The following is a 15,591-nucleotide window of genomic DNA, read 5'->3' as shown; positions in this document are numbered from 1 at the left end:
CTCCCATCACCACAGAACCTAAACCTCTGGGTAGGAGAGGATCCCTCATGTCCTTTGTGTTCATCACCTGCAACATTAAGGCACATTTTGACAGGATGTAAGGTGGCTCTTACTTGGCGCCATGACCAGGTGCTGCGATGTTTGGCCTTAGCATTGGAAGACAAGAGTAACATGACCAATAAGTTGCCACCTGTTCCATCAAAACATTACACACAAAAGACAACATTCCTCCGCCCAGGAGAGCAACCACCAAGAAAAGGTGTTAAAACCAATCCTCGCCCAGGACAACTGGAAGCTGCTAGAGACTGGAAAATGCTGGCAGATGTTGGTCAACGGCTTATTTTTCCACCTGAGATTGCCACCACTAACCTTCGACTAGATATTGTTTTGTGGTCTGGATCAGCACGTCTTGTTCACCTGGTAGAGTTAACAGTGCCATGGGAGGATGCTGTAGATGAGGCGTATGAGAGGAAGAAACTGCGGTATGCTCAACTAGCCACTGAAGCTGAACAGCGAGGATGGAGAGTTCGGGTTTACCCAGTGTAAGTGGGTTGTCAAGGATTTGTGGCACACTCTACAACCCGGTTTCTCAGAGACGTCGGATTCAGTGGCCAAGAGTTGCGTCGCACAGTGAAGAACTTATCTGAAGCAGCAGAGAGGAGCAGCAACTGGCTGTGGTTGAGACGGAAAGATTTTGGCTGGGGATCTCAAGCACAATAGAAAGAAAGAAACGCTGATGTACAGGTAAGTAAGCTGGGCTGAGTTGAGTGGGGGACGGAGGGGGGTGATGCTGGGACGCCAGAATCACCGTCGAGCCCTCTTGAGGTGTCGTGGGCTAGTCGACGAAACACTGAGGATGGAAGGTGCCCACTTGAAGACCCCAGAGATGTACCCTACTTAGCTCAATCCAGACAGTTGTCATGCTGAGGCGCTGGGGAGGCCGCACTGTGGTTGATCCCCAGAGCCAGCATTGCAGCCGTTGTGTGTGCTGATGCGCCAGGGAGGCAAAATAAGCTGATCCCTGGAGCCAGCATTACACTTCAGCCATTAACACCAGACTGAAGGATATCTACATCATCATATGGAAGGAAACGTAAATGGATGGAGACACATGTGGATCACATTAGTTTACTGTAAAGCTACGTCTCAGTTGGTGCTTATCTTGGCGAGAGCCGAGTTCAAATCAGCATGAAGTTTTAACATCTACTCTCGTGTAATGGAAATCAAATAATGTGTATTTGTAAACTCTTCTTGTTCAGATCTGTTGGCATTCTCTGTGTTCTGGTGCTTGTGTGACTAGAGATGAAAGCCTTTGTGTGAGTGCACCACTGAGGGGGGTGGGAGCAGGTCTGACACGAGCAATCAGAGATAAGGAGTGTTGGACCAATGAGTGAGGAAGGGGGAGGGACTTGGGTGTGTGTGGAGATGACAGTTTGAAAGAGAAGCGGGATCTGGCAGCGGGATAGTTGAGAGGTTGAGTTTGTGAGTGAGAGAGAGGAATGAGAGCCATTGTTCACTAAAAGCTACAAAAATAAGACTGGAAACCCCACAGTTCAGTGCTACAATATGTAAGTAAATCCTGTTTGTCTGTGGAGTGTCTCAACTTCAACCTCCGTCTTGATCTCCTGCCTGCCACTCAGCAGTGAATGCACGCATCCACATGGCTAGTCTGTCACAAGCATTAATACCCTGTATCTTTCTAAACAAGGGGTTTAGGGGAGCTCCCTAATAAAAGATGAATATCAAAACAGTAATATAGTACAGTAGTTACAGCTGTGTATAATGGTATTTAAAACTGGATTAATTTATCTGCCTTTTTACATATCCACCCTTACTCTGGTCCCATCGCAGTCGGATACGCGACGGATTACTTTTTATTACATTCATAGGTTTTAATGCATCATTTTTTATTAGTGTAATGAGTGTCTTAATAAAGATTTGTAACAGCATACACGCTTGTTTGTTTTGATTACTGTACTGGTGATTGGGGGACATTTTGAATGTCAGGTTATTGTGTGGGTGTTTATACCATCCATCGCTTACTGCAGGTGAATCACGTTAACACAAACAAGCCTGTTTTAAGTGGTGGTGACTATACATGTATTTCTAATAAAATGTCAGTCGTGATTTTTTTTTAAAAAGCTCAATTCCTTTCTCACTTAAATACAGCTTGATGTCATTGCATTATCAGTCCTGTCCAAATTAGGAATGGTTAAAAAATGACAGGATCTCCAGTTTGACTACTGTTATTACGTTATGTACTGTATTGCATTACCAGTAAATGTTTTTGTTTTACTTCCTTATTACAAATTGAATCATGTACTGTAAAATCATATGGTATTCTACTTGGTTGGTTAGAAGAGAAAGCTTTACTACAATTGTTTAATTCATGTTGCACTGTGTTTTTGCAGCTGGTCATCTTCAGATGGGAATGATGACCCGATTGAAGCTGCGAAGGACAGTATATTCATAAAGATATTACAGAAGCTCATTAAAGAAGGTAAACATTTACACACAGGGCAGGTATGACTGGTTGTAGCTTGTGTGTGGTAGGTTCAATCTCCATGTCCCTCCAGTCACTGAACTCTTAGTCACTGGACTGCCAACAAAGCTCCAGTCACTTCCCTGCTTAGTTACATAATTATTCAAAATGACTTGGATGGCGCAATAATCCAGGGGATCACCAGGGTCTAAACATTGCTGGTGGTTTCAGATGTCAGCAGAGATGATTGATTTAAGGTGGAATTGCAAGATTATTTAAAGAAAGCAGTTGTCATTAACTTCCAGAAACTTAAGCAAGAGATGTGCAGAACTTTGGACCAGATCATTCAACTTGCTAACTTTTGAGGCTTGACAATCTACTTGTAAAAATTGTAAAAAGTATTTCAGACCTTCACTTTGTAATGTCATTTGAAAATGCCATACTATATATATATATATATATATATATATATATATATATATATATATATATATATAGTTAGAAAATTCATAAAATGAAAACCGGTTTATTGAATTACTGAATAATTGATAAAAGAAATAGAACAAAGCTCTCTTGAATGGTGAAACATTTTTAGATGGAACTTTGAAAATGCTAAATGTAAAAGTAAGCTTTTTTTATTTAATTTTTTTTATTATTGAAGTGGCAGTCTGGCACTGAGCGTGATGCGTTATGCATTTTATGGTCTTGTTGAAAAAAATATTTTAGAATTAACATTTGTTTTGTCTTTTATAGGAATTTCTCTTAAAGAATATTTGCCAGATGTAAAGGATTTGCTACAGTCAGAAGAACTTGAGAGACTTCTGGCAAAATCTTACTTTGAATTTGTATTGCGAGCCAACTACGAGCACTATCAGGAACTACAGATGTGAGCTATCGTTGGTGTAATCCCCCCCCCCCCTCCACCCCACCCCGCTGCCCATTTTTACTGCTTCCTTGAGCACTTGATTTCAATGTATGTTCATTTTATAGTCTGGATTTAGCATTTTCTAATAAACTTCACTGAACCTCTGTAGATGCAGTGCCTGGTTATTTTCGAGTCGCGCACACAATGCACAGCTAATATCTGCTTGGTATCTTTTCTTTATTTACACCATGCAGGAACTGTATGTACCTGTGATAATGGTACTTTATATAAGATGCCAAATCACCCTGGCCATTGGGTTCATCATTATGACAGCACAGCCTGTGTGATAGGATCACATTGCTGATGAAGGCATCAGCACAATGTTTGTGAGCTTGACTGAATTTATGATTTGTTTTGAGGTTCTGAATGGGGAAGTTTAAGCTATGTTCTGAATGATGTGCTGCAAATAGAAATGTGTTCAAACAAACAAAATGGTCTCCATTGCAGTGAAACAGACTAAAATTCACAAGGTTATTGACAGATGCAGATTATTTATTTTAGATGCCTTCCAAAATTCATATTGAAAAAATACGATAAAAAATCTGTGTTTTATACCTACATGAGTATCTCCTAAGAAATAAATAATATGTGTTACGGTTCATGTGTAAAATCGGTAAATATAGAGATTAACCAGTATATGTGTAGATTTACCAGCTCAGCGCTCAATGTATAAAATAACTAAGGAGATGGTAGTTATAATGCTACAGCATTTGAGGTGAATTCTGCAAAAGATTTCTGTAAGATCTTTTACGTACTGTACTTGGGGTAAATTAACTTCACTGCATCCCTTCTTGCAATAGTATTAGGCTTCCGGCTGGGAAGCCTATTGTTATTGCTGGGTTATTATTATTAGGGGTCCAAGCAGCGAAGTTGCTGGAGCCCTATTGTATTTGTTAGGATTATTAGGCTTCCTAGCCAGACTGGCTAGGGAGGCCTATTGTTCTTGTAAGGATTTTTTTTTGTTTATTTTTTTTTTCTCTTCCACCAAAAGTTGCTCAAAAACTCATGAAATTTGGTAGGTTGGTAGATACCTATGGGAAGTTGTAGGTGAAGAAAAAACAATTGTCATCACATGGTTTGGCAGCCATATTGGATTTTGCTGAAATTTGTTAAAACGTCTACGTTTCGAAAATCACTTATTGCAGAGTTCTGAAACTTGCTGTACATGTTGAGGGATAGTCCAAGATTAACTGTTGTTCATAAAAAGCTGATTGGTTCTGTGGTTTGGCAGCCACGTTGGATAACGTCATAAATACTGCACAAACCGTAATATGATAAACATCATCTTCTTGGAAACCGCTTATCCGATTGATGCAAAAATTGGTATTAATGATTTCGGTATGGTTGCCTTTTATGCTTGTTTAAGGGAAGTTGCTACAGTAAAAAAAACATGGCAGCCACGCTGGATGACATCATCAGCATACAAAACTGGCTATAAAACTGTCTATAACTCCTTAGAGAATGCAGATAGGGTTATGGTTGCAATGGAACATATAAAGGAACACATGTATGCTCTATCAAAAAATGTTGCTCACCACTAAATGGAGCTCATTGCTCAATCGTGACATTTTTCTTAAATATTTACACGGCCTGTAACACGAACACCGCTGCATGTAAACTCTTCAAACTTTAGAGTTCTACAGGCCTACTATGGACAATAATGCCCACAATTGAATGAAGCTGATTGGTCACATGAATTTCACGATAAAAGCTAGGAAGCCGTAAAGTTGCTTACAACGCTACTTTTTTTTTTTTTCTTCCACCGAGAAAACTTAAAATTTGCATAAAATGAAAACCGTTGCACGAAAAATCACGAAACTTGGTAGGGTGGTAGAGGCCTTTGGGAGGTTCTGTCAGAGAGAGCAAAGACGAAGATCATAGGTCATATGGTTTGGCAGCCATATTGGATTTTTCAAGAATTTTGGACAATTAAAAAAAAAAAAAAAAAAAAATCTTGTCCGAAACCGCTTCTGGTGGAGATGTGAAACTTGGGGCACAGACTACCCTTATGCCCTATATTTAGATTTGTTCAAGAAAAGTCGATTGGACACATGGTTTGGTGGCCATATTGGATTTGTCAAAAATATTCAAACGTCGTCTTCTCTGAAACGGTTATACCGATTTGAAGCAAAACTTTGCATACATAGCCTTGGCAAGGTTGTCTATCAAGTTTGTTTAAAAGCAAGTCGCTACATAAAAAAACATGGCCACCATGAGCCAATCAAATTTCAGCTATGGTCAATTTGCACATATTGCAGTATTCATTTAAGGTACAATGTTGTAGACTCGTGAATCTTCATAAAGTGGTGGTAGAGGCCTTTGGGAAGTTGTGTCAGAGTGAAAACAAAGTCATAGGTCACATGGTTTGGCAGCCACATTGGATTTTTTGTGAATATTGGCCAATTGAACAAAATCTTCTCCAAAAACTCTTATGGTACAGATGTCAAACTTGGGGCACATACTACTCTTATGGCCTATATTTAGATTTGTTCAACACAAGTCGATTGGTCACATGGTTGGCAGCCATATTGGATTTGTCAAAAATATTCAAACGTGGGGCTCCCAAGTGGCGCATCCAGTAAAGGTGCTCCACGTGGAGTGCAGGATGTGCCCTATAGTCTGGACGTCGCGAGTTCGAGTCCTGGCTATTCCTTTGCCGACCGAGGACGGGAGCTCCCAGGGGGCGGCGCTCAATTGGCCGAGCGCCGCCCGGGGGGAGGAAGGGTTAGGTCGGCCAGGGTGTCCTCGGCTCACCGCACACCAGCGACCCCTGTAGTCTGGCCGGGCACCTGCGGGCTTGCCTGTAAGCTGCCCGAGAGCTGCGTTGTCCTCCGAAGCTGTAGCATTTGGGTGGCTGCATGGTGAGTCAGCAGTGTGAAAAAAAGCGGTCGGCTGACGGCACACGCTTCGGAGGACAGCATGTGTTCGTCTTCACCCTCCCGAGTCAGCGCAGGGGTGGTAGTGGTGAGCTGAGCATAATAAAATAATTGGCCATTCAAAATTGGGAGAAAATAATAAAAAATAATTGGCAAAGACTAAATTTATAAAAATATATGTATATATGCAAGCGTCTTTTTCTCTGAAACCATTATGCCGACTTAAGCAAAACTTTGCATACATAGTCTTGGCGAGGTTGTCTATCAAGTTTGTGCAAATCAACTTGCTAAATAAAAAACATGGCCTCCCTGAGCCAATCAAATTTCAGCTATGGTCAAATTGCACATATTTGCACATTTTACCTTGCTAAAGCTCAAATGCAAATCTAGCTTATAACTCCTTACAAAGTGCAGATAGTGTAATGGTTACTTTGGAACACATATAAGAACCCATATATGCTCTATCAAAAAACGATTGGCTGTGACCTTTGACCTCTCCTTAAGGTCAAATGCAAAAGTGGCTTATAACTGCTTAGGGAGTGCAGGTAGGGTCATGGTTACTATGGAACACAGATAGGAACAAGAATGCCTTGCAAGCCATCAAGTTGCTTGCAACTTCTAGTTATTATTATTAGGCTTCCAAGCCGTAGGCTGGGGAAGCCTATTGTTTTTGTTAAGATTATTAGGCTTCCGAGCCAAAGGCTGGGAAGCCTATTGTTATTTCTGTGTTTATTATTAGGCTTCCAAGCCAAAGACTGGGAAGCCTATTGTTATTGCTGTGTTTATTATTATTATTAGGCTTCCAAGCCGTAGGCTGGGGAAGCCTATTGTTTTTGTTTGCGCAAGTCACATGGTTCGGCAGGCATGTTGGATTTTGCGGAATTTGGTAAACGCCTATGTATCGGAAACCGCTTACTGCAGAGTTCTGAAAATTGCTATACATGTTGAGGGATAGTCCATGATTAACTGTTGTTAATATGAAGCTGATTGGTTCTGTGGTTTGGCAACCACATTGATTAATGACATAAAATTACCATAAAAATATAAAATCATCAAAATTCAAACATCTTCTCTGAAACCGCTTATCCGATTGAAACAAAAATTGGAATAAAACACCTAAACAACAACTCCTCATGAGCCCTTTGGCCGATTGATGTGAATCTTGGTTATACGTTATCTTTGTACTGTCCTCTAAAAAAGTTAGTCAGGAAAAGTTTCTACATCAACAAACATGACCGCCATGAGCCAATCAATATGGGTGACATGCCAGTTTTGTCGAATTTATACCCTGAAATGACACATTCCCACCACTAGGGGCAGCTGTTAACATGGAAACGTGAGTACAGTCTTGGAAAAAATATTTTTAAAATAAGCCATGTTTTCCTGGTGTCTAGCAGATCAGTTTCACTAACTGGTGGAACTTAAACCACAGGAAATACACTGGAAAGCCTGATATTTTACACACACTACAGTATAAAAAGACACATATTGTAAACTAAGACCACATTTTTTGAACTTTTGCAGCTGCATCAACGCTGGGAAAGAAATTTGCGTGTGCGCACACACACACTAAATATTAGAAAAATGACTGTAATGTCGTTTGTTTATTTAAAATAACCTTGTGGACATGCAGGCATATACAGAAATGTAGACATACTGAAACACACTCTAGTTATTTGAAAAAAATACCGTGATCTCGTGCTGTATTGAAATGTTTTGTAATCAGATTTTTTTTTTTTTTTTTTTTAAAACGATGTTGTAACTGAACAGCAGGCAAAAAATAAAAGTAATTAAAAAAACGGCACTTATTTTTAAACCAGAACACAATCGTAATACTAAAATGTTTAATACATAAGCTTTACAAGTCACGCGAATAAAGTTTGTTTACTTATTTTTACGACTGAACTGTGCTCAACCACAGTCACAAATCCTGAATCTGTTGCAACAAAGCCGTGAGTGTAACCCATTGAAAAGACGCATGGGGGGGTCGACTTTGCAAGCGTATCTTTCAGGTAATGAGTGGTATGGCATAACTTCAGAATCGCTTGCTCTATTAAATACAATTGTAAAGATGAAGATCGCACGGTTATTCACAGAGAATCCCTCCCCAAAACAGCGGACATTTTAGCTGATCAGCTTGTTCTGCTGTAATGTTCTTTGTTTACTTAAAATAACCACGTGGACATGCAAGTGTAGCCAGGCAACCAGAGGGAAACATGCGTGTTGTAGTTCTGTCGAGCTAGTAAATAAAAATAAAACTACAACGAGCAGAACTTCAAAAGCGCATCACGTTCTGGCTGTCCCTTAGAACTGCAGTGCTCACTGACACTCGTGTCAGACAGCATAACGACATGAAGCTGTGACAGCAGTGATGTACTAAGCCTGCCGTGTTCTTGTGTATTTATGTTTTTGTCTTTTAAATATAACAGGTATGTGCCTCACTTTCCCTCATTAATTCCTCCAGGGTATTTTCCGTTATGTTTTGTCCTTAATTTAGTTAAATTCATATTTTTTAAATTATATGTATAGTTAAGGTACAGGTGGCCATCGTGTTATTAGCGGCTGTTAGATGGGTGGGTTTATATTGATTTGTGTTGAAGTAATTAGTTAAATTGTCGTTTTGTGTTTGTATGATTATTATTTACACTGTATCATTATTATGTATTTTACATTCTCTCTGTCAGACAGCGTAATGACATGAAGCTGACAGCACTGATGTACTAAGACTTCCGTATACTTGTGTTTTTATGTTTTTGTCTTTTAAATATAACAGGTGGAACTAAATAAAATAGAGCTATTTTATTGGAGTCGAACAACCTGGTCTGGGTTCATTAATTGAAACAAACACACAAAAAAGAAACACAAAATGTAAATAACAATTATCATCACCCCGCTACCTGATTTTAATTCGAGCTACAGTATTTACTTCACCGGAGCACTACAGTTGTGTCAATAGAGAGGGCACAGCGAGTCCGCCCATTTATAAAAGAACTGGGTTTAATATATATTTAATTTTTTAATACAGCCCCGAGAAACGGTAGGCGTTCGGGCTATCCTGGACGATCATTGGTTTTAGATGGCCTGGCTCCAGCGCGTGAGTTCACTGTTACCTAGATTCTAAAGCAGAGAAAGGGCGTTACACAGGCATATAGAACTGTAAACAAACCGATACACACACTGTAAGTAGGGTTGCCACCTTTTCCACAGACCAAACCCAGACATGCTTCGGAAACAAATTCTGGAAGTGATCACGCAATACCTACAGAGTTTAGTAAGGCTGTCTCTCAAATCTCGCATTTCTCTCTCCCTCCTCTTTGTTTTATATGCATGTGACTGACTTGTGAATACTTATTAGCTAAAGCATTTAATTGTAGTAATTTCTTAAAACCCACAACTAATTTGGTATTATATACTGCCCCTGCTAAACGTTACATACAAGCAGTTTAATAATACTACTTTTATATTGGAATATTAACTTCAGCTCTTTCTTAAACCTGCTTTAACCCTGTATTAAATACTGTCCTTGGTAAACTTTAGCTCAGTGTGTTGTTCATGTATGATTTTTACACATATTAGTTTTGAAATACTCACTATTTATATAGAGTGCTTATGTTTTATTCTTTAATGTAGGATCTGTGTTGATATGAATTGGTTTTGATTTGTGGAGTGAATATAATTGCAAGTTTTGTATGTTTGTAATTTATGAGATGTGACTCGTTGTTTTACAAAAACTGGTGTGTTTATATGAGCACTATAGGTAATGCAAATAGTGGAATGTGTAATGCATAAATAGGTTTATATAGTATGGTTAAGTAGTTCTGGTCTGAATAATTGAAGAATACAGAGACTGATAGTTAAGTGCTGTATTTATAGTAGTTGGATGTCTCTTATTGTAGATGTGATGTGTTGCTACAGTACAAAACATGGCTGCTGTGGGCCAATGACATTTCAGCATTGATCATCTAACCAGTGATTCCCATATTTTTGCCAAAATTGACAATCAGCTGTGTCCAAAATGATTTGTGATGATGACGTTTCATCTATAACAACCAATGCGCTTAAATTTCACGCTAACTGCTTGGAAGCCGTAAAGTTGCTTGCAACTCTAGTTATTATTTTTCTTCCCAAACAACATCACAGAGTTATGAAAACGCATACGTAAGTAGATGCCTATGGCTGGACAACCAAACTGGCGTCCCAAATGAAAAAGTCACATGGTTCGACCGCCATCTTGGATCTCGTGGAAATTTTGGGAATTTTTCAAAACTCTTGTCGTTAAAAACAACTTAAGGTGGAACTATGACAATGGCAGCAGATAGTGCAGCAATGGCCTATAAAAAACATATGTTCAATCGAGGTCAACTGAACAATTACTTTGCCCGGTACGGTGGATTGGCGTCAAATATTCGACAATCTTCTTGTCTTAAACCGCAAAGTCAATCGACACCTAAATTGGCACGCATGTTCATGACCAGGTCCTTTCTACCGTTTGTAAAATCCACGCTTTTTCGTTAACAAACATGGCCGCGGCGCGCAAATAACCGTTTCACGACGGCTCTATTTTCATACATTCGTGCATAAATCCAAGGTGCAATACACTACAGTCATGAAACTTTATATGACCATAGAGACTCACGTGAAGTATTGGTGATATGAAAATGACACATTTTGGTCACATGGTTTGGCGGCCATATTGATAATTGTAAAAAAAAAACTTTTGCAACCCATAACAAGAACACCATTGCACATGGCTGTTCATTGTCAACACAATTGAACAGACCATTGGAAAGTAATAACTGCTGAAGTTTGAAACGGATTGCTCACACGGCGCGGCGGCCATATTGGAATTTACGTTGAAATTTTAACTCCTAGGGCGTGCCGACAGGGTCATAATTATAATGGAACACGTATAGGAAGTCATATGTGCTCTATGAAAAATGTCATCGCCCATGACCTCTGACCTCTCCTAAAGGTGAAATATGATGCATGACATCATCAACATACGCAACTGGCTATAAAACTGCCTATAACTTCTTATCAGCTGCACCAAAATGCACAAAATTTGATATGGATGTAGAGGACTATGGAATGTTGTGCCAGAAATTTTCATTAAATGTAAGATGGCTGCCACACCATGTGACCAAAGGCTGCCATATTGACCATGGCACTTAACCATACTTTAGCAGAACTTAACCATACTATATAAACCTATTTATGTATTACACATTACACTACTTGCATTACCTATAGTGCTCATATAAACACACCAGTTTTGTAAATCAACAAAAGTCACTTCTAATAAATTACAAACATACAAACTTTGCAATTGTGTTCAAGCCACAACAAATCAAAACCAATTTATATCAACACACATCCTATATTAAATAATAAAACATAAACACTTTATATATTACCGTTACAATTGTATTTCATAGAGCAAGCGATTCTGAAGAGTTTTGTGGGTACTTTCTGTTACCTAAAATGACCTATATTATTAATTATAAAAGTCAGTCAATCGAAGTCACTCAAGCGTACAGGTGGAAAACGTGGACGTGAAATGAGTATGTTTTCATCTGCGGTTTACGTTTAGCTGCTAAACAGTGATTAAATAATTATACACAGTGTTTTAGAGAATATTTATAGTAAAATGTCTGTTTTTTGGGAGGATTCGCTTTAACTAGCCATGCGATATTCTATACAGTTGTATTTGATAGAGCAAGTGAATACTACTGTGTGTGAGCATGTGTGCAGTTGTGTGAAGCCAGCATATCCACGAGGATATTATACGTAAGCAAACAATATTACGCAGTTTGTTTTTGTTTTGTTTTTTTCAGTGGGTACTGTTGAATTGCAACTGAATCGGACTTGATTTGTCTCTAAACACAGCCCTATAAATACAACTTAATATAATTAAAATAAACGGTAGAATGTAACTGACATCTGCCATATATTAACATTCTCACAAAATTATACTCATGGTAGCTTTAATAAACCGCGTATAACTTTTGTCTCGAGACTTTGAATATTGCCAATAGGTTTTTTTTTTCGCGTGGATGCAGCTGCAGCAGTTCTTAAAATAATGTTTTCTTAGTTTACAGTATGTATCTGTATAATATACTGTGTGTACGTCTAAATTAATATAATCCTTTCCACTGTAATTATTATTATTATTATTTATTTCTTAGCAGACACCCTTATCCAGGGCGACTTACAATTGTTACAAGATATCACATTATTTTTTACATACAATTACCCATTTATACAGTTTGGGTTTTTACTGGAGCAATCTAGGTAAAGTACCTTGCTCAAGGGTACAGCAGCAGTGTCCCCACTGGGGATTGAACCCACGACCCTCTGGTCAAGAGTCCAGAGCCCTAACCACTACTCCACACTGCTGCCCACTACTGTGTTTTAAGTTACACAAGTTAGTAAAACTGTTCTTGCACCAGCGAAAAATGGCTGCTTTCAAGAAATATTTTTCCAAGACTGTACTCATGTTTCTATGGCAACAGCTGCCCCTAGTGGTGTGAATGTATCATTTCAGGGTAAAATTTGGGCAAACTGGCATGTCACCCATATTGATTGGCTCATGGCGGTCATGTTTGTTGATGTAGGAACTTTTTCCTGACTAATTTTGTTAGAGCACAGTACAAAGATAACGTATAACCAAGATACACATCAATCGGCCAAAGGGCTCATGAGGAGCTGTTGTTTAAGTGTTTCACGCAAAATCCAACATAGCTGCCACACCATGTGACCGATCCATTTTTCCTTAAGCAGAATCAATCGTGGACATGAGCTCACAATGTACAAAATTTTTCACGGCTGTACTATTTACTGTTCATGAGAAGACGACTTTTGAATATTGTCCAAACCTTTCATTAAATCCAAGATGGCTGCCACACCATGTGATCAAAGGCCGCCATATTGACCACTTCACATACGTCATCAGCAATCAAACTTCACATACGTCATCAGCAATCAAACCCGCTTCAAGTTTGCGAAGCAGAAGTTGCTGTGATTAAATTTTACTATCAAAATGGCTGCTACCAAATTCGTCAAAATGTGCCCAAACATCAAACTGCTTCCGTTTGTAAACTGTTTAACCAACTAACTCCTAACTTGGTAGATGTTATCCTGGGGACAATGGAATTCAAATAGGGCAAAATGGAGTTCTTTTGTAACACAAGATGACAGCCAGACCTACATTTTCTTCTTAAATTTAAAAGCGCTTCAGTTGAAAACTGGTTTACTTGATTAACTTCAAAGTTGACAAGCATCATCCCTGTGATAATACAATTGACTTTTTTCAGAAATGGTGTTTGTTCGTAAACCAATATGGCCACCTGATGCATTTCTTTAAAAACCTTTCAAAATATTCGGTCAAATGTAAAACTAGCTTATAACTCCTTACAAAATGCAGATAGGTTAATGGTTACAATGGAACACATATAGGAAACCATATGTGCTCTATCCAAAAATTACTTTGCCTGCAACCTTTGACCTCTCCTTAAGTTAAAATGTAAAACTAGCTTATAACTCCTTACAGTGTGTATAGGTTAATGGTTACTATAGAACAGTGGTGCGCAAACTTGGGGGCGTGGAGTGTCACTAAGGGGGGTGCGACTGACTAAAGAGGTAGTTCTGTTAAAAAAAAAAAAAAATAGAACTGTAACAGGGCGAGCAGCCCTGTACATTGAATTGTTTATTTTTAGAACAGGGTCTCCCCCTCCGCCCCTGTGCAGATTGTTTTGTATTGTTTATTTATTTTTATTGTATTATATTTATGACGGCGTAGCACCGTGTTATTGTTTTGTTTATTTTTAAAACGTGTCCTGGCAGAGGCGAGATCGGTGCTCGTCCTCTGCCAGGAGTAATAATTAAAACTCGTGCAGAAGGTGGCCATCTCCCAAATTAATTAGGTGATTTAATTTGTTGCTAATCGGGAGATGGTCACCTGTTATAAAAAGCCTGCAGCTCTCTAGCTCGGGGTGGGGTGTTAAAGAGGAGAGCGGGGGGGTGTTGGAAGGAGAGAGCGAGAGCGAGAGCGAGAGCGAGAACGAGAGTGAGAACGAGAGGAGAGAAACAAAACGTAAAGATTCCAGGAACAGTGACAGCAACTGCCCAGCCTGATCTGGGATCGTATTATTTAGTGTTTATTTTGTGTTCGTGATTTGTTTTTGTTTAACCTTTTATTTTGCTCTGTGAGCGAGTGTTTTCTGTTTAAATATTTTATTTTATTTTTGTTTGCTTTAAATAAAACGGCGCCCGCACCACTGCCCCATACCTTTTGTTTTTGTTGTCCCTTCTTCTGGTCTGACGTCACCACCAGCCATTCCTGTCACACGTGGTGTCCTGGGTGGGATCGCAGCGCCTCCAGGACGCAGGCAGAAGAGGGTACTGCAGCTTTTTCATTTTTTTTTCGTTTTTTGATTGTGTGGAGAGAGGAGGATGGGAGGAAGGAAGATGGGAGGAAGAAGGAGAATGAGGAGACAGCAGCAGCCGCTGCAGCAACAACAGCAGGCACAGGAGGAGATGAGCTGGGAAGCCCTCCTCCATAGCATAAGCCAGCTGAGTTGTTGCTGCATCTGTGGGGAGCGGGGGCATTTCCCAGTTAATTGCCCCCTCCCTGAAGACTGGGATTACAGCTGCTGGAGGGGAGACAAGAGTGAGGAGCCCGAACATCCTGCGCCTGAGTGGGAGGATCCCAAACGTCCTGCGCCTGAGTGGGAGGAGCCCGAACGTCCTGCGCCTGAGTGGGAGGAGCCCGAACGTCCTGCGCCTGAGTGGGAGGAGCCCGAACGTCCTGCGCCTGAGTGGGAGGAGCCCGAACGTCCTGCGCCTGAGTGGGAGGAGCCCGAACGTCCTGCGCCTGAGTGGGAGGAGCCCGAACGTCCTGCGCCTGAGTGGGAGGAGCCCGAACGTCCTGCGCCTGAGTGGGAGGAGCCCGAACGTCCTGCGCCTTAGTGGGAGGAGCCCGAACGTCCTGCGCCCGAGTGGGAGGAGCCCGAACGTCCTGCGCCCGAGTGGGAGGAGCCCGAACGTCCTGCGCCCGAGTGGGAGGAGCCCGAACGTCCTGCGCCCGAGTGGGAGGAGCCCGAACGTCCTGCGCCTGAGTGGGAGGAGCCCGAACGTCCTGCGCCTGAGTGGGAGGAGCCCGAACGTCCTGCGCCTGAGTGGGAGGAGCCCGAACGTCCACAGCCCAAGAGGGGGGAGTCGGTGCGTCCACAGCCCAAGAGGGGGGAGTCGGTGCGTCCACAGCCCAAGAGGGGGGAGTCGGTGCGTCCACAGCCCAAGAGGGGGGAGTC

At 40.7% G+C, this 15,591-nt stretch overlaps 1 protein-coding gene across 1 annotated transcript in view; it reads left to right on the top strand.

Moving 5' to 3' along the window:
• The window catches only part of nup133 (nucleoporin 133), a 97,045-nt gene extending 93,530 nt beyond the window's left edge, over nucleotides 1-3,515 (top strand). Inside the window, exons 25-26 of the mRNA XM_034018696.3 lie at nucleotides 2,412-2,500; nucleotides 3,236-3,515. Coding sequence (XP_033874587.2) covers nucleotides 2,412-2,500; nucleotides 3,236-3,372 — 226 coding nt within the window. The 3' untranslated portion in view covers nucleotides 3,373-3,515. The remainder of the gene's footprint in view (nucleotides 1-2,411; nucleotides 2,501-3,235) is intronic.
• Nucleotides 3,516-15,591: the final 12,076 nt, after the last annotated feature.

Source organism: Acipenser ruthenus, chromosome 6, assembly GCF_902713425.1.
Source record: "Acipenser ruthenus chromosome 6, fAciRut3.2 maternal haplotype, whole genome shotgun sequence".
Taxonomy (NCBI): domain Eukaryota; kingdom Metazoa; phylum Chordata; class Actinopteri; order Acipenseriformes; family Acipenseridae; genus Acipenser; species Acipenser ruthenus.
The sequence above is the reverse complement of the archived record's forward strand: the minus strand, read 5'-3'. Positions and strand labels throughout refer to the sequence as shown.